This window comes from Salminus brasiliensis, chromosome 5 (genome assembly GCF_030463535.1).
Source record: "Salminus brasiliensis chromosome 5, fSalBra1.hap2, whole genome shotgun sequence".
Lineage (NCBI taxonomy): Eukaryota > Metazoa > Chordata > Actinopteri > Characiformes > Bryconidae > Salminus > Salminus brasiliensis.
Genome location: NC_132882.1, coordinates 43295025 through 43312653, shown reverse-complemented (window position 1 = coordinate 43312653; position 17629 = coordinate 43295025). Strand labels below are relative to the sequence as shown.

The 17629-nt window shown below is 45.7% G+C and overlaps 1 protein-coding gene across 4 annotated transcripts; it reads right to left on the bottom strand.

Annotated features, from left to right (window-relative positions):
• Nucleotides 1-1342: 1342 nt before the first annotated feature.
• mdc1 (mediator of DNA damage checkpoint 1) lies at nucleotides 1343-16569 on the bottom strand. 4 transcript variants are annotated; one of them, XM_072680507.1, is made up of 12 exons: nucleotides 16533-16569; nucleotides 14316-14475; nucleotides 13132-13692; nucleotides 11458-11536; nucleotides 9575-10386; nucleotides 9413-9469; nucleotides 7901-8179; nucleotides 4427-7791; nucleotides 3667-3849; nucleotides 3442-3567; nucleotides 2851-2961; nucleotides 1343-1772 (listed from the first exon to the last, which is right to left on the bottom strand). In XM_072680507.1, the coding sequence occupies exons 2-12, from the start codon at nucleotides 14461-14463 to the stop codon at nucleotides 1578-1580; spliced, it is 5916 nt and encodes a 1971-aa protein (XP_072536608.1). In that variant the 5' UTR covers nucleotides 14464-14475; nucleotides 16533-16569; the 3' UTR covers nucleotides 1343-1577. The 4 variants fall into 4 exon arrangements, with proteins under 4 accessions (XP_072536608.1, XP_072536609.1, XP_072536611.1 ...); XM_072680508.1 differs by lacking the exon at nucleotides 16533-16569 and adding an exon at nucleotides 16009-16461; XM_072680510.1 differs by lacking the exon at nucleotides 16533-16569 and adding an exon at nucleotides 15699-15977.
• Nucleotides 16570-17629: the final 1060 nt, after the last annotated feature.

Below are 17629 nucleotides of genomic sequence, written 5' to 3'. Positions count from 1 at the left end.
GTTGCTTGTATAATTAGCATGTTGTGTGTGTGTGTGTGTGTGTGGGGGGTGTTTATAGCAATTAATTATAATTATAAAATCACAATTAATCACATTTCTGACTGTAATTGATTAAATTGTATTGTTAATGCAGCCATCATGCACGTGTGTGTATATTTTTGTGTTTATTGTATTGTTTGTTGTCTGTGCACCCTGTCCCGTGTCTCGTCCATGCACGATTGTCTCATGTCCCACCTATTCTGCACTGCAGACTTAGCCCAACAGTGTTTGGTTGTACTGTACAAGCCTGTATTACATAATCACAACAACAATGAAATGAGTTTAAATAATAAACAATATTACATGTGTTATCATGGTTGAAAATCTGGTAATCCAGATGAGAACATGAAAACACAAACCCTGTGCTGGTAAGCCTGCTAGTCATGCTGGAGGTCTTGCTTGCCCAGGCTGCAGGGGAGGAGGATCTATACAATATTAGGCAGGTGGTTTTAATGTTATGGTCTAAATCCTGAAATAGTCAGTTACTCTCACAGAGCTGCTGGACTGAGGTCAGTAAAGCCCCAGGCCTCTGACGCCTCACGTCACATCACTTCTCTCAACACTGAATTAAGCCGGGCTGGTGCGGTCAAATCAGCGCTAATTAGTTCATAGGTGGACCTCAGTCCAGATGCTGCAGGGCCACCTTTTCCTAAATGTGGTCCATTGATTACTCAGTTAGTCAATAACTGATCGGTGACTTGATCATTATAATGAATGTGATTATACTAATCCAGACTTGTACAGTACAACCAAACATTTTGCTGTGAGGATTTGATTGCATTCAGCGATAAGAGCGTTAGTGAGGTCAGGATGTTGGATGATGGATCATCACCCCACCTCATCATCCTCATGATCCCCGACTCATCCCAAAAGTACTGGATGGAGCACTACCACCATCATTCCAGAGAAGTTCCACTGCTCCACAGCTCAATGCTGGGGGGCTTTACACCCCTCTAGCCCACGCCTGGCATTAGGAGGCACGGTGCCAAGAGGTTCATCAACGTTAACCTGCTCCAGAGAGTCCTATTCTATTGGCAGTACTTATTCTCGACAGGGACTAGATAAGCTCTGTCAGCAACGGGTGGAACCTGAAGTAGCTGCATGCATTCATGAAAAGGGGTGTCCATAAGTATTTGGACATGGCTGGCTGGGGCGTCCAGGAGAAATTTGTGTTCAGACCCTGTTGGCCAACTTTAGATGCCAATATTTGGTCTGGTGAGCCAGTCAGCTGGCAGCACGACTCAGGAGCCAATCCGATCCGTTTAACAGGTATTTTGCATTTTCAGGAAAACACAGACAGACATTCTTCTCTTTTAATTTTTTTTATTTTTTTTTATAATAAATGTTCATTCAATGTTTAGCTTAAAAAAATACATGCGGAGTTAGCTCTCTCTTCACAGTCAGTAGCAGCTTAAGGTGATCAGGATAAAAATAAATATTTGGCGTGACCAGAAGGAGACCCAATAGGATCCTACGTCCAACAGCTGTCGATAACGGCCACGTGTGGATGCGATGCTATCTACCACCCTACTGCCTGGCTATCTCCTGCGGCTCTGGGGGGCAGGCTTGGACGCAGCGGCGGTAGAAGCCGAGAGCGCGAACGTCTGCAGGTCCACCTTCTGCTGCAGGATACCGGTCAGCAGAAACTCAGCGCTGACCACGGGCACGGATAAACTGGATGCCTTATTACAAAGAGCCCGGTCCTCTTCACACGACACCACCACCACCTGAGGCTGAGAAAGGGGAGAGGGACACGATCGTTGAACCATGCCTGGAACACATTCCATACACTTCCACTCCCCCACTTTTTATTTTGAATGAAAATTTGACTTTCAATGTAAAACATTGATGGACAAAAGTATTTGGACACCTGTTTAATTCATGGTTTCATCCAAAATCAAGCATTTATCCTGCTTTTGCTGGAGTAACTGTCTCTACTGTCCAGGAAACAAGGCCCACCTCATTTTCCCCCAACTCAATCCATGAGTACTGGCTGGACCACCAACCATCATTTCGGAAAACACAGTTCTTCCACTGCCCCACAGCTCAAGGCTGGGGGACGAAATACCCCTCTAATCCACGCCTGGCATTAGGCAGGTTTACTTATCTGGTCCAGAGAGTCCTATTCTATTGGCAGTACCTCTCTACAAGGACTGCCCAAGCTGTGTATCTGTGTCAGCAATGGCTGCAACTTAAAGTAGCTGAATGCATTCATTAGAAGGGGTGTCCACAAACATTTGGACAGTGTATTTCAAGCAGTATGTGTGGTGTGGCATTAGCTAGCTGAAGAGTCGGTAGCTGGTAAGCTTAGCATTAGCTTTTATGAGACGTCCTCATGCTGGATAACTGCACTGGTTGGCTTAGCATTAGCTATGTTTTTAGCAGCTTTAGAGGTCCCCTCGCACCGGGTCGCACCAGCATCAGGTGTCCGCTTTGGTCAGCTAGCATGGCAGCTAGCCACTTCAGAGATGTCCGCATACCAGGTAACAGCGTCTTTGTCTGCTTCGGTCGGGTAGCGTTAACTTTAAGCACCTCCAGAGACTGGAGAACAGCATGAGAGTCTCCACAATTCTGGGATTTGGCAGGAAGTTCTGTAGCTTTAACTTAGCACAGCAAGCTACTGATGTACTGACATGGACCAACAAAATCCATGTGTCGTAAGATGGCACGATTTTAGGAAGCCACATTATAGGTTCAGTAGTGAAAGACCACAAGAGTACTCTTCTCACAGCCTGAGCCCGACCAAGAAAAAGCCAGACAAGCACTCCCCCTCAAAGTTATATCATAATTCCATACTGGACATGTTGTTACCTTGTGAGCAGAAGGCATCTTGGGAAGGTAGCGTGCTCCACAGCAGGTGATGATGTCTTTCATCTGACACGGCTCAGGCTTCACAGAGGGAGTCACATGGATCTCATAGCCCTGTAAGGGAGGGAGATGTAGCTTCATTACTGCATCATATTAGTAGTTGTAGTAGGGTGGGAACCAATATTTGGTCCTGAGATGGCACTGACCAGACTAGCGTAACTAGCGAACATCAAAGCATAAATCTACTGGCACCTTGCCTAATGGCAGGCGTGGGCTAGAGGGGTATAAAAAGCCCACCAGCATTAAGCTGTGGAGCAGTGGAGCTGTGTAGAACTCTGGACTGATGGATGATGGAGCTCCATCCAATACTTTTGGGATGAGTTGGGGAGTTAGACCTCACAACCTCACCGATGCCTTTGTTGTTGAACCTATGAACATAAACCTATTGGCAACTATTCAACTATTCCAAGGCCTTGTAAATGTTCTTCTGGGCTGTGGGGGCCTGGTAACATATAGGACGTGAGCTGGAAACCCCTGATCCAGACAACACGACTGCCTGGAAACGGAAATCCATACAAGATAAACAAGTAATACCTGTAATAGCGGTTGACGGCTGGCTATTCTCAGGGCCTCCTGCAGTTTGAAGTTAAATTTCCTCTCCTGCTCCACATCCTTCACTAGGAACTCATTAGGAGAGAGGAAGGTCCCTGCTTTACCACACTGTGAAAGAGAAGCCCATAGTGTTAAAATAGGACATCAGTCCAATTCTGCTGTGGATACCCATCAGACTCCTGGAACACCATTCAGAAAACATCTCACCTTGGTCAGCCAGTCCGTGGTGACGATAGGTACTCCCCTTGCCACGGCACACAAGAACTTGACGGTGCGGCGGACTTTATCGGTCACCAGGTGAGTCATATCACCCACGCCCTTCGCCAGCCCTCCTCCTAAACGAACCAGCACCTTCTCCCCATCCTCGTCCACCAGGCCCGTAAACAGGACCTGGAACACAACGTGAGATTGGCCATACTTAAAACAACATGGGATTCTGATTACATGATAAATGTAGCCAACTAGCCAAGACAAGATTGAGGTTTGCTTCTTTAGATCTGCACTGGAGCTATAAAGCTAACGTAGCTAACAAGCAGTGGAAGCTTGTGGACACCCAGAATGCACCCAGACTCTGTAGGCCATACACATTTAGGCCAGCTCTCGTTTTTACACTGCTAACTGCTAACTCTCCTAGTCTCCTGGCTATAATGTCCAAATATCTGTGGACACCCTTTCTAATGAATGCCTTCAGCTACTTGCAGGTTGCAGACACAGCTTGTTTGCTCCCTAATAGGGAACCTATTAGCACCGTGCCTAATGCCAGGCATGGGCTAGAGGGGTATAAAGCCCCCCAGCATTGAGCTGTGGAACTCTGGAATGATGGATGGTAGTGCTCCAAGACCAAACACGAGCTTGGCAAGTCGAGTACATTTGGGTTCCTACATTTAGGTAGGAATTTTGTAAATGTGACCTTTGATGGCCTTATGTGTGGGAATTATCGGAATTCTGTGTAGGACTGTGTGCCTACCTTGTGTGTCTGCCCGGTTAGTGAGCGGCGAGGGGTTTTAGGAGTCAGCTGAGGAGCTTCCGCTGCCAGCACGGATGTATCAGCACCCCTTTTGCGCCCTCTGCTGGGGGTTTGACTTACAAAACTGTCCTCGCCGACGGACACTGCGCCCGTTTCCTTCTCCTGGCGGGCCTCTCCTGCTGCCTCTGCCTTAACGTGCCCTACCCCAGGGCGTTTAGCCCCTCTTCCCCTGCCCCGTCCTGAAGCTGCCGGCACATGCGATTCTTCCTTTTCTGGCTTTTCCACCTTCACGCTCTTCCTCCCTTTCCTTCCTGAGCCTTGGTTCGGAGTCTCAGCAGTGATGCTGGATCTCTCCGAACTTCTGGAGGTGGAACGGGAACGAGTGCAAGCGCCGAGGCCCCGCTTCGTTTCCTCAGTCTTACTAGACGGTGCCGTAGCGGTCTTCCTTCTACTGGATGGTCTCCCGCCGTCTACCTGTTCTTCAGCCGACTTCTTCGGCCTGCCCCTTCCCCGGCCCCTGGTCTGGTCTTCCACTATGGACGCAGGTCGCTCCGAGCTGACAGAGTTGGAAGAGTTGGACCGCGAGCGCGTTCTTTTGGCCGGGACATCGTCAGACGCCGATTCATCCAAAGAAGCAGGGGGCGCTGTGGATTTCCGGGTAGTTCGCCTACCTCTGCCAGGTTTCGCTTCACCCTCTGCTTGCTTTTTGTTCTTCCCGTCTTCACGTCCCAGTTTTGCAGTTTCTCCCGTTTCTTCTTCTTTCTCTAGTGTCGTCCTTTCACCGTTCTCTCTCTGTTCATTTCCATCTTCCAGTTCTACATCCTCCTTTTGTTCTCCTTTGTTCTTCAGCAGTCCCGCCCGCCGCTTTCCTTGCACCCGCCCCTTTTCTTTTCCTTTCTTTGTCTTCTCCTCTTTTGCGTCCTGTTCTCTCCTTTCCTCTTCCTCCTTCTGCTCAAGCTCTTCTTTTTCCTGGCTTTCCTTTTCCAAACGTTCCTTTTCTTCTTTTTCCTTTTCGAGCTTCTCCTTTTCCAAACGTTCCTTTTCCAGCCTCTCCTTTTCCAGCTTCTCCTTTTCCAATCGTTCCTTTTCCAGCTTCTCCTTTTCCAATCGTTCCTTTTCCAGCTTCTCCTTTTCCAAACGTTCCTTTTCCAGCTTCTCCTTTTCCAAACGTTCCTTTTCCAGCTTCTCCTTTTCAAATCGCTCCTTATCTTCTTTTTCCTTTTCGAGCTTTTCCTTTTCCAATCTTTCCTTTTCCAGCTTCTCCTTTTCCAAGCGTTCCTTTTCCAGCTTCTCCTTTTCCAATCGTTCCTTTTCCAGCTTCTCCTTTTCCAATCGCTCCTTATCTTCTTTTTCCTTTTCGAGCTTTTCCTTTTCCAATCGTTCCTTTTCCAGCTTCTCCTTTTCCAATCGTTCCTTTTCCAGCTTCTCCTTTTCCAATCGTTCCTTTTCCAGCTTCTCCTTTTCCAAACGTTCCTTTTCCAGCTTCTCCTTTTCGTCCCTCTCGATTCTCTCGTTTTCCTCCTTCTCCTTCCTCTCCCTCTCCTCATCTCCTTTCTGTTCCCTCTCCTCTCTGCTGTCTTCCTTCTCCTCCTCCGGATCGAGCGTACCCTTCTCCTTAGGTTTACATCTTGTGCTTTTTCTTCCTCTTCCCTTCCTCCCTCTGTCCGCCTCCTCTTCACTCTCCTCCTCTTCCTCCGTCACCGCTTTTCCTCTCTTCCTCTTTCCCTCCTCTGCGGCGGCTCTTCCTCTGGCCCTGCCGGTCGCTCCTCTCCCTTTACCTCGGAGGCTCTTCTCTTCTCTTCCTCTCTCTTCTTCCCCCTCAGGTTCAGATTCATCGCCAGGCTTGAGAAGCCCAGCTTTAGCACTTTTCCTCCCCCTGCGAGGTCTCCTGGGTTCACTAGAAGGCTCTTCCTCTGGTCTCTCCTCATCCTCGTCCACTGGCTGTGTTTCAGTAGTGTCAACAGGGGTGCTAGCGTGAGGCTCAAGGGGCTGGGCTGGCTCAGTTTTTGGAGTTCTCGTCCCCCTGCGGGGTCTCTTGGGCTCCTCCTCTTGTGCCTCCTCCTTCGCATCCAGTGGCTCGGTTCCAGCAATAGCAGCACTGCTGTCAGCATCCAGCTCAGCTTTAGCAGTCCTCCTTCCCTTAGGAGGTCTCCTGCTAGTCGTAGCTTCATTCTGTCCATCTTCTTCCTGGGCCTTCTCAGCCTCCCCCATGAGCGATTTCTCCTCAAGCTTAGCAATCTTTCTCCCCCTACGGGATCTCCTGCTAGAAACAGCTTCAATCTGTGGTTCTTCTTCTTCTTCTTCTTCATGTTCCTCCTCATCTTCACCGATAGGCTGTGTTTCAGCGATAGCAGCACCAGTGCTAGCATCAGGCTCAAGAGGCTGCGTTTCCTCGACCTTAGAAGTATTTATTTCCATAAGGGCACTCAGGCTTGGCGTAGCTTCTTCATGTTCCTCCTCATCTTCACCGATAGGCTGTGTTTCAGCGATAGCAGCACCAGTGCTAGCATCAGGCTCAAGAGGCTGCGTTTCCTCGACCTTAGAAGTATTTATTTCCATAAGGGCTCTCAGGCTTGGCGTAGCTTCTTCATGTTCCTCCTCATCTTCATCCATAGGCTGTGTTTCAGCGATAGCAACACCAGAGCTGGCATCAGGCTCAAGAGGCTGCGTTTCCTCGACCTTAGAAGTCTTTATTTCCGTAAGGGCTCTCAGGCTTGGCGTAGATTCATTCTGTTGTTCTTCCTCACGTTCCTCCTCATCTTCACCCATAGGCTGTGTTTCAGCGATAGCAACACCAGAGCTAGCATCAGGCTCAAGTGGCTGCGTTTCCTCAACCTTAAAAGTCTTCCTAGCTTCATGAGGTCTCCACCTAGATGTAGCGTCATTCAGTGGTTCTTCCTTATGTTCCTCCTCATCTTCACCCATGGGTAGAGTTTCAGCAACAGCAACGGCATCAGGTTCAAGGGGTCTTTGGCATGACGTAGGCTCCCCGACCTCCTCCTCCTCCTCTTCCACATCAAGTGGCAGCGTTTGGGCGGTAAAGACAGTGTAAGGTAGAGTCGGCTCCTCCAGCATTGGGCTCCTGACCAGGATCAGAGTATCTGCAGTGGAGGGATGCGAATCAACCATCTCTCCATGACTATCCACCGCCATTCCTTTGCCCTCACCAGTGATAAGTAACCTTGTAGTGTTGCTAGTTTTGCTCCCCTCTACCAGTGGCTGAGTTTCCTCTTCCTCTTCCTCCTCCTTCTCCTCCTCTTCTTCTTCTTCTTGATCCCCCGCGGCTGCATAAGCCTGTGTGGCCTCCAGGTCCAGGAGCTTCTGTGCAGCTTCAGCACTGGCTTCTCTGCCTCCTGAAGTCTTAGCTGTGAGACAAAGTCAGGAGTCAACAGCTAAGTAAAACCACACTAGCCAACTGAGGGAGCAGTCATAGGCTGCCAAGTGAATTCATTGAATATTCGACAGCTGTGGTACCGTATAGCTGGGTAGACTGCAGGGTCCAGTCCTCCTCTGCTGGGTCCTCAGCCTGTGGATCTTCAGCATCTGGTTGTTGGTGGCTGCTGTCAGAGAGACCCAACTGGAAGGTCGAAGCCCCACAGCCCCTCGGTGACTTTTGTGTCTCATCCAGGGTGGCATCTGCAGCAGGAGCATCAGCCACAAAGGACTGAGTCTCCGCCACAGTGAAGTCATCACTGTCCTGACCGCGGCCTCCAGGGGAGATGGCGGGCTGGAGAAGAGAGGGGAGAGCTGGTCCTGAAAGGAAGGGCAGAGAGAGACAGAGGAGTGAGAAAACCAAAGACTTACAAGGACTGTACAGAGGCCCTGAAACACACCCAATTTTGACCCAGATGTTCGACGTATGAACATAGGTATACAGGCAGCAGGAGATGCTTTGAAGGAACCCGAGATCTACATGGACAAGGGCAAACATCTCGCAAACAGCGTAAAACTCCAGTGTTGGACTATCCCACATTACCTATCAATCAATCCATCTGTCGATCAATCTGTGTACCTCTCTATAGTGGAAACAGTCCCTGGGGCATGTCTCTTGGATGGAGTGATGGAGCTCTAATGAGGTCTTTTGAGGTGAGTTGAAGTGGTGAAGCTGTAATGAACACCCTGAGGTAGAGTAATGAGAGTGAAGAAGATCTAGTGATCCTTTCTGTGAATGGGCTTAATAAAGCTCTACTAAACATATTTGGGACGAGTTGGAATGACGGAGCTCCACTGAAATCATTAAGGACGAGTTGGAGTGACGGAGCCCCATTGAACTCATTTGGGACGAGCTGGAGTGACGGAGCCCCATTGAACTCATTTGGGACGAGTCGGAGTGACGGAGCTCCACTGAACACATTTGGGACGAGTTGAGAGTGACGGAGCTCCACTGAATTCATTTGGGACGAGTTGGAGTGACGGAGCTCCACTGAATTCATTTGGGACGAGCTGGAGTGACGGAGCCCCATTGAACTCATTTGGGACGAGCTGGAGTGACGGAGCCCCATTGAACTCATTTGGGACGAGTTGAGAGTGACGGAGCCCCATTGAACTCATTTGGGACGAGTTGAGAGTGACGGAGCCCCACTGAACTCATTTGGGACGAGTTGAGAGTGACGGAGCCCCACTGAACTCATTTGGGACGAGTCGGAGTGACGGAGCTCCGCTGAACTCATTTGGGACGAGTCGGAGTGACGGAGCTCCGCTGAACTCATTTGGGACGAGTCGGAGTGACGGAGCTCCACTGAACTCATTTGGGACGAGTCGGAGTGACGGAGCTCCACTGAACTCATTTGGGACGAGTCGGAGTGACGGAGCTCCACTGAACTCATTTGGGACGAGTCGGAGTGACGGAGCCCCACTGAACTCATTTGGGACGAGTCGGAGTGACGGAGCCCCACTGAACTCATTTGGGACGAGTTGGAATAATGGAGCTCTAAAGAGTAGAAGCTGGTATTGGAGCGATTCTACTTAACACCAAAAAAGACTCACGTTTGAATGGCCGAGATGGACTGAGAAACGGTTGGGTTTCCATCTCCTCGGACAGACCTGCATAAAGCAGAAACACAACCCACCAAACCATCAACATCTGCAGATCTGAGCTGAGCACAGACACATGTCGAAGTGTTCAGAATACCAACACGGTAAACCCACCTGCTCCTCTTGGTGTAGACGACTGGATAATCCCAGCTGCCTCTGCCGAACCCTTTTGGTCCCTCTCCTCCAACTTCTCCTCATCCTCTACATCTGTATCACTGTCCATCCGGAATTCTTTCTCGCCAGGAGGCTGGACTTGAGGAGGACTTCTGCGGCATACATTGGTCGCAGTGACGTCGTCCTCCAAGTCCGTGTCACTGTTGGAGTTAGGCTGTTCTGACATGGCCTGTGGAGCCTTCAGCTTCTCTACAGCTTTGGGTTTGAATGGATCCTCATCATCGGTCTCACTGTCCGAGATTAGCCTCACTGCCTTCGCTGGACTCACTGCTGGTGGACCGGAGACCGGTGTCTCTAGCTTCGTCGTCACAGGAACCTCCTCGTCTTCCACGTCCGTGTCACTGTCCACGCGGAACTCTGTGGAAGTCTTGGTTTCCAGAACAGCTTTGGTTCTAGAAGATGGACCGAAAGGCTCGTTCTCGTCCACATCCGTGTCGCTGTCCATGGTGCAACCTGCTGGAGCACCTCTGCAGTCCTTCTGCACACTGACGGCTGAAATCTCTAGACTCTTTGCTTTGGTCGTCTCCTCGTCCTCCACGTCAGTGTCACTGTCCATATGGAGACAAGCTGGATCAACCTGGTCAACTTGGCCATCTCTCGACACCGACTCTTCCTCCACATCAGTGTCACTGTCCACGCTGAAGTTCAGCGGTGCCGCTGTGGGAGAACCTGAGGAAACTTCACTGAGGATCTCTTTGTTGATTAATCGGCCCATCAGTGCTGAGGATGGGGTGATGGAGCTTTCGTCCTCACTGGGGAAAGATGAAGAAATGTGACTTATTTCCTCACCTGAAGACATATTCAGAACATCTACTCTAACAAGACATGTCTGAAGCTGTCTTTTAGATGGGGCTCGGCTGAGCTCTTTTGGGATGAGGTGGAGGGATGAATCACTACTGAACTCGTTTGGATTGAGCTGGAGCGATGAAGCTCATTTAAACTTCTTTGGGATGAAGTGGGGGGATGAAGTTCTTTTGAACATATTTGGGATGAGTTGAAGCAAGGAAGATGTATTGACCTCCTCTGGGATGGATCGAAATGTGAGCTCTAGTAAGCTCTTTTGGGATGAGTTGGAGGAATGAAGCTCTAGTACGCTCTTCTGTGATGGGTTGGGGTGTTGAAGCTCTAGTGAGCTCTTTTGGGATGAGTTGGAGTAATGAAACTCTAGTAAGCTTTTCTGTGATTGGTTGGATTAATTAATGAAGCTCCACTGAACATATCTGGGACGCTCCACTGAATGTCTTTGGGATGAGTTGGGGTGTTGAAGCTCTGGTGAGCTCTTTTGGGATGAGTTGGGGTGTTGAAGCTCTGGTGAGCTCTTTTGGGATGAGTTGGGGTGTTGACGCTCTGGTAAGCTCTTTTGGCATGAGTTGGGGTGTTGAAGCTCTACTGAACATCTTTGGGATGAGTTGGGGTGATGCAGCTCCATTGAACATATCTGGGATGGGTTGGGGTGATGGCGCCCTCCAGAGCTTTATCACACCAACTCATCCCAAAGGTGTATAATCAGTCAAAAGATGCCTGAAGCTTCTCTAGCTTAGATGCTGGAGCTACGAGGCTAATGAAGCTAAGAAGTACTAGAAGTGAATACATCACCAATTAGCATCACTGTACTAAAGCAACATTGCATCAACATATGCAGCGTTTTTTACAGATACAGTTTGAGTATTCCATCACGTGTTAGCTGGATTAGCCTTCTAGCTTCAGTGCTAAACCAAATAAACAAGCGGAAGACACCAAACATGGTTTTGCTAACTGACTGTAGTAGAAAAACTAAAAAAAACAAACGCTAAAGTCTTTGCAACAGTTAGGCAGGACACTACCTCTCTGGAATGACGTTTGATGGCGTCAGGAATGTCGAACAAGTGGGGCTCGACAGGTCAGAGGCAGTTGAATTGGAGGCTAAATTTGGAGAGAGAGAGAGAGAGAGAGAGAGAGAGAGAGAGAGAGAGAGAGAGAGAGAGAGAGAGAGAGAGAGAGAGAGAGATGGTGTGAATGTACAGTATGTGTGTTTACAGATTCAGGAACTGTACTACATTATACATTACACTCACTGTCCACAAGGGGCACCACATTCGACAGCTTCAGCAGGACTGGTGTTAAATCTTACAATGAACAGATCATCTGAAGGGTATTGAGAGTTATTACAAATATTAAAAACGAATTTTTCAGGGTACATTTGTTCATTTTCTGGGAAGTTGAAATTATTGAGAAACTATGACAACATTCAGTGCTACATAGCTACACTCCTGGAGGGTCATTTTTAGGCACCCTCTGCAAACAGCCAGGTTTACTAGGCGTGTGCTGATGGGCGGGAAAGACGTGACTCCATGACCCCTAAGGGCAAGTATCAATAACCCTCTAGAGGCCTGAATGTGGGTGCATGTCAAATCCTCAACTTTAAATAATTCTTAGTAGTAATAATTAGTAGTAATAATTAATTAACAGTTGATGCTGAATTACTTAATATTTACTGAACAATTCACAGTAGTTACTGATCATAATTACTGCATAATTCATATTAGTGACTGAATAATTTATAATATATACAGAATAATTCATAGATCATAATAGATACTGAACAATTTATAGCACTTTGTGGATAGTATTACAATATATACCGAAAAAGTCACTGAATAATATAAAGTACATACTGAATTATGTATTGCAATTACTGAATAAATTATGATGGATACTGAATCATTTAGAACAGATTACAGTACATACTGAATAATCTACAGAAAATACTGAATCGTTTGATAGATACTGAATAATTCATAGTATTTACCGAATAATATAATAGATACTGAACAGTTCATAGTGGGTACTGAATAATTTATGATAGATTCTGAATAATTTATAGTATTTACTGAACATTATATAATAGATACTGAACAGTTCATAGTGGATACTGAATAATTAATTGTAATTACTGAACAATTCATAACAGATACTGAATAATTCATGATGGATACTAAATTTATAACAGATTACAGTAGATATAAGATTGCAGTACATAGAATCTATAATAATCTATAGAAAGTACTAAATAGTTTGATAGATACTGAATAATTAAATATTTAAGGAACATTATATAGTAGATACTGAACAGTTTATAGTGGATACTGAATAATTAATTGTAATTACTGAACAATTAATAATAGATACTGAATAATTCATGATGGATACTAAATAAATTATAACAGATATAGTTTGATAGATACTGAATAATTAAATATTTACAGAACATTATATAGTAGATACTGAACAGTACATAGTGGGTACTGAATAATTAATCGTAATTACTGAACAATTTAGGTTAGATTCTGAATAATTTACAGTATTTACTGAATAATATAGTAGGTACTGAATCATTCATAGCAGATTACATTAGATATTGAATAATCTTTAGCAAATACTGAATAGTTTATGGTAGATAATAAATAATTAACAGTTGATACTGAATTATGTACAGTAGATACAGTCAGTCCACCTACCCAAAAATCTCCTCTGCCTCGGTCTGCGTCCATCCCTCTCTCCTTCAGAGTCGGAATCGGACTCGGGCACCAGTGTCCTCTCAGGCTGTCTGGGGGTCGTCTGAGGTGACTGGAGAGTCTTCTCCTTATCCCCCCATATCGGCACAGGTGGGAACGCACTCCTCCTTCCTCCGTTCTCAACATTCTTGCCGGACCCTTTTTCTGAAGCATTGCTGGCAGGTACCAGACCCTTCGTTTCCTCCGCCCCTGAGGCCGCGTCCGTGGTTTTCTCTACGGCTTTCAGGCCGATGTACTGACAGGGCAGGTCAGCAAGCACCACGCTGTCCCCCTCGGTCAGAGCGTACCGCACGTGCGGGGTCAGTTTAACACGACCCTTCCTGGTGCCGTTCAAACTGCCCAGGTCCCACAGCAGCGCTTCCACGGCATCCTCCTCACCCTGGCGACGGTACACGGAGACGGAGATGATGGCATGCCGGCTGGATATGGAGCGGCCTAGCAACGGGGTGGAGCAAGAGGCGGGGTCCCGACCCAAAACGTTCTCTCCCAGGTAGAGGGGCACTTCTGCGGATGTGAGAGAATATCATGTTACATAATATAGAAATGAGCCAAAACATTAGGACCAAAGAAAACACAAAAAGTGTCCTGTGGGATCTGGCACCAGTTCTGCAAGTTGGGAGGTAGAGCCATCATTTGCTGTTCCAGCAGGACTCATCTGACCACGCCACCTTCTTCCATGACTCTAAGGTCCAGGTCTTACACCTCCATGCCCACTGTAGGCACTTTTGACGGTAGACAGGCGTTAGCATGGGCACTCAGAGATTCTCATTCTGAGATTCCGCATCCCCATACCCAGCAGGGGGCGCTGCACTACGTGTTGTGCCATACTAACATTTCCACAACGCCCACAGTAGTGCTTCTGTCCAGACGAGATGTCCAGCCTTCGTCCTCTCGTTAGTAGCTAGGGTCTTCGTGCTTGACCATTTCTCCCACGTCCAAGACATCAACAACTACGAGGACCGATGGTTCAGCTACCATCTAACTATACATCAGGCAGGTCTTGTGGGGTGTTCCCGGTATGCAGTGGTCAGTACTTGTCTCGAGTCCATGTCTCGAATGGTCAGAGCTGTTTTGGTAGAACGAGGAGAACCTACTTATGGTGATGGTGTCCTGTCTGTGTCGGTTACCTGTTTCTGGGATGTAGCTGTTTTTGAACACCTTCAGAGCAGCCCGTGGTTTCCTTTCGTTCTGTCCTTGTTCCTTTCGGTCATCCGTGTCATCGGTCTCGTCCTCCTCGACACAGAAGGAGTCATCTATCTGCTGGGTCGCGTCCATGCTGGCCTGTTCCTGCAGTGGTTGAGGTGAAAAGCCAGAGCTCATCAATGGAAAGTGGTCGAAGCTTTTGAAGGCACTTCATGGTCTATTTGACGTCAGATAAACGTTGGAGTGACGTTGATTTTTTTTGTTTGTTTTAGCTATAAACTAAAATCGGGTTGGTGTTAAAACCCCAGAATAGCACAGATGTTGATCTATGGTTGAAAATCAAACTCAAACTCACATATTATTGCTATCAAGCTCCAACGTTAGACAGATGTTGAATATTGTTTTTGAACACCATGACTGAAACCAACATAACATCTAACACCATTAGAACTTCACGTTGTGTGGAAGCTGAAATTATGCCGTTGAACTTTGGTCAACGAACGTCACAACCTACATTTAACCAAACAACAACGTCTAAGCAAATGTTGGTATTTTATGTGAAGATGTTGGCATGTGACATTTGTTAGACGTTAAATTTTGGCCACCTGATTGTCACAACTTACATTTAAGCAAAGAACAACAATGCTAGTGGCCAGCTAGGTGTCTGACTTTTAATCAAATGTCTGTACACGACTCAAACATCGGACCGATGTTGAATTTTCGTTGAAAACACAACATTGTACAGACGATAAATTGTGTTTACACACACACACATCCTTCAAACACCAACAGTGGGTTGACATCAAGCTCCGACGTAAGACAGACGTTGAATTTCGGTTGCTTAAAACTTAAATGACTTAAAACCAACAACATATAAACATCTAATAACGTTTGAATTCCATAATGTTTAGACATTAACACTGAAGTTTAGCAGACGTTTGATTTTGGTAGCCACACTTCACAAATAAATGTTTGGCATTTCACGTCAATACAACGTGGACATGTGACGTTTGGAAGATGTTGGATTTTTGGTTATCTATGTTCAACCTTCACCAGATAATGTCTACTGACGTTAGAGAATTGTCTATTCTAGAGAAGCCTGGACATGACTCGGACATTGGACAGACGTTGAATTTGAGTTGATAAACAAACATTTTACAGACGTTAAACTGTGGTTTTGACATCAAGCTCCAACATGAATTTTGGTTGCTTAAAACTTAAATGACTCTATTGAATTTCAGTTGATAACCCAACATTGCAAGCAAACCAACAACATATGAACATCTAACAACGTTTGAATTCTACATTGTTTAGACATTAACACTGTGAAGTTCAGCAGACGTTTGGTTTTGGTCACCACACCTCACCAATAAATGATTTGGTGATTCAGGTCAATACGACGTGGGCTTGGGGCGTCTGGAAGACGTTGGATTTTTGGTAATCTACGTTCAACCTTCAACCAGAAAACAACATCTACAGACGTTGGTGGCCAGCTAGGTATCTGATATCAAAAGAAACGCCTGGACACGACTCGAACATTGGCCAGACGTTGAATTTCAGTTGATAACCCAACATTGCAAGCAAACCAACAACATATGAACATCTAACAACGTTTAAACATTAGACATTAACACTGTGAAGTTCAGCAGACGTTTGGTTTTGGTCACCACCCCTCACCAATAAATGATTTGATGATTCAGGTCAATACGACGTGGGCTTGGGGCGTCAGGAAGACGTTGGATTTTTGGTAATCTACGTTCAACCTACAACCAGAGAGAAACATCTACAGACGTTGGGGGCCAGCTAGGTGTCGCTGGCGTCTACACGACTGCCTGCGCGCGCTGAAACTGGGTGTTGTGCGTTCATGTTGGGGATCTGGAACCCAGATAAGAGGAAATACCAAATAACAACCAGCTTAAACCGAACTCCGCTCATAATACCGGCTGAATTCAGCGATCTGCCGCCGATAATCTTCAGAACTCAGGATCCAGCAGCTTTGCTTCGGCAGCTTCCCTCTTTAGCCGCTTAGCTTATGCTAGCTAGCTAGTTAGCTACCCGCTAAAGCCAGCCAGAGCACCAGCTAGCGACATTAGCGCTGCATGGACCCCAGCCGAACACCCGCACACCCGCACACCCGTCCGTCTGCACCACCCCCCAAACCCGCAGCCGCCCCGGACCCGATGAATAAAGCCAGACTTTACCGCTCAGCAGCGACAACAACCCTCCTCAACAGCAGAGCCGCCTGCAGAGCAACCGCCGCCGCTGCTCATTGGTCGCGCTGGTAGCCGCCCCGAACAAATCCTAGAACGTGATTGGTCGGGCTTCACGTCACTGACCGGATGCCGGCTTTTGATTGGACGGTGAACAAACCACGTTTTCTTTGTTAAAATTTCCCCGCGCGTTCTCCTTCCCCCTAAAAGGGGCGTGTCCAGCTTATCTCATTTTTTACGTATTAATTAATAACATAATCAAACAAATATAATTAACGTGATTCTCTCTCTATATATATAAATATATATAACAATAAAAAGCACTGTGTATATATATACATAAATAATAAGCGTATATATTAAATATAACTACATATATGTATATATAAATATATATATATAATATTTGTATACGTTATACTTATTTAATTAATTAATAATCTGATCAAACATATAATTAACATTACCTTTATATAACATTATACATGCTAAATATCTCTCTCTCTATATATATATATAAATATATATAACAATAAAAAGCACGTTTGTCTGTGTGTGTATATACATAAATAATAAGCGTATATATTAAATATAACTGTACATATATGTATATATAAATATATATATAATTTGTATACGTTATACTTATTTAATTAATTAAAAATCTAATCAAACATATAATTAACATTACCTTTATATAACATTATACATGCTAAACATCTAAGCACGTTTGTCTGTGTGTATATATATATATACATGAATAATACGCGTATATATTAAATATAACTGTACATATATGTATATATAAATATATATATAATATTTGTATACGTTATACTTATTTAATTAATTAAAAATCTAATCAAACATATAATTAACATTACCTTTATCTTTATTACCTTAACATTATACATGCTAAATAAATCTCTCTCTCTCTCTCTATATATATATATATATATATATATATATATATATATATAAACAAAAATCACATTTGCCTGTATGTATATACATATATAGATAATAACTGTATATATATATTTGTATATGTTACACTTAGAACATCAACAAATTATGAATGTCACATA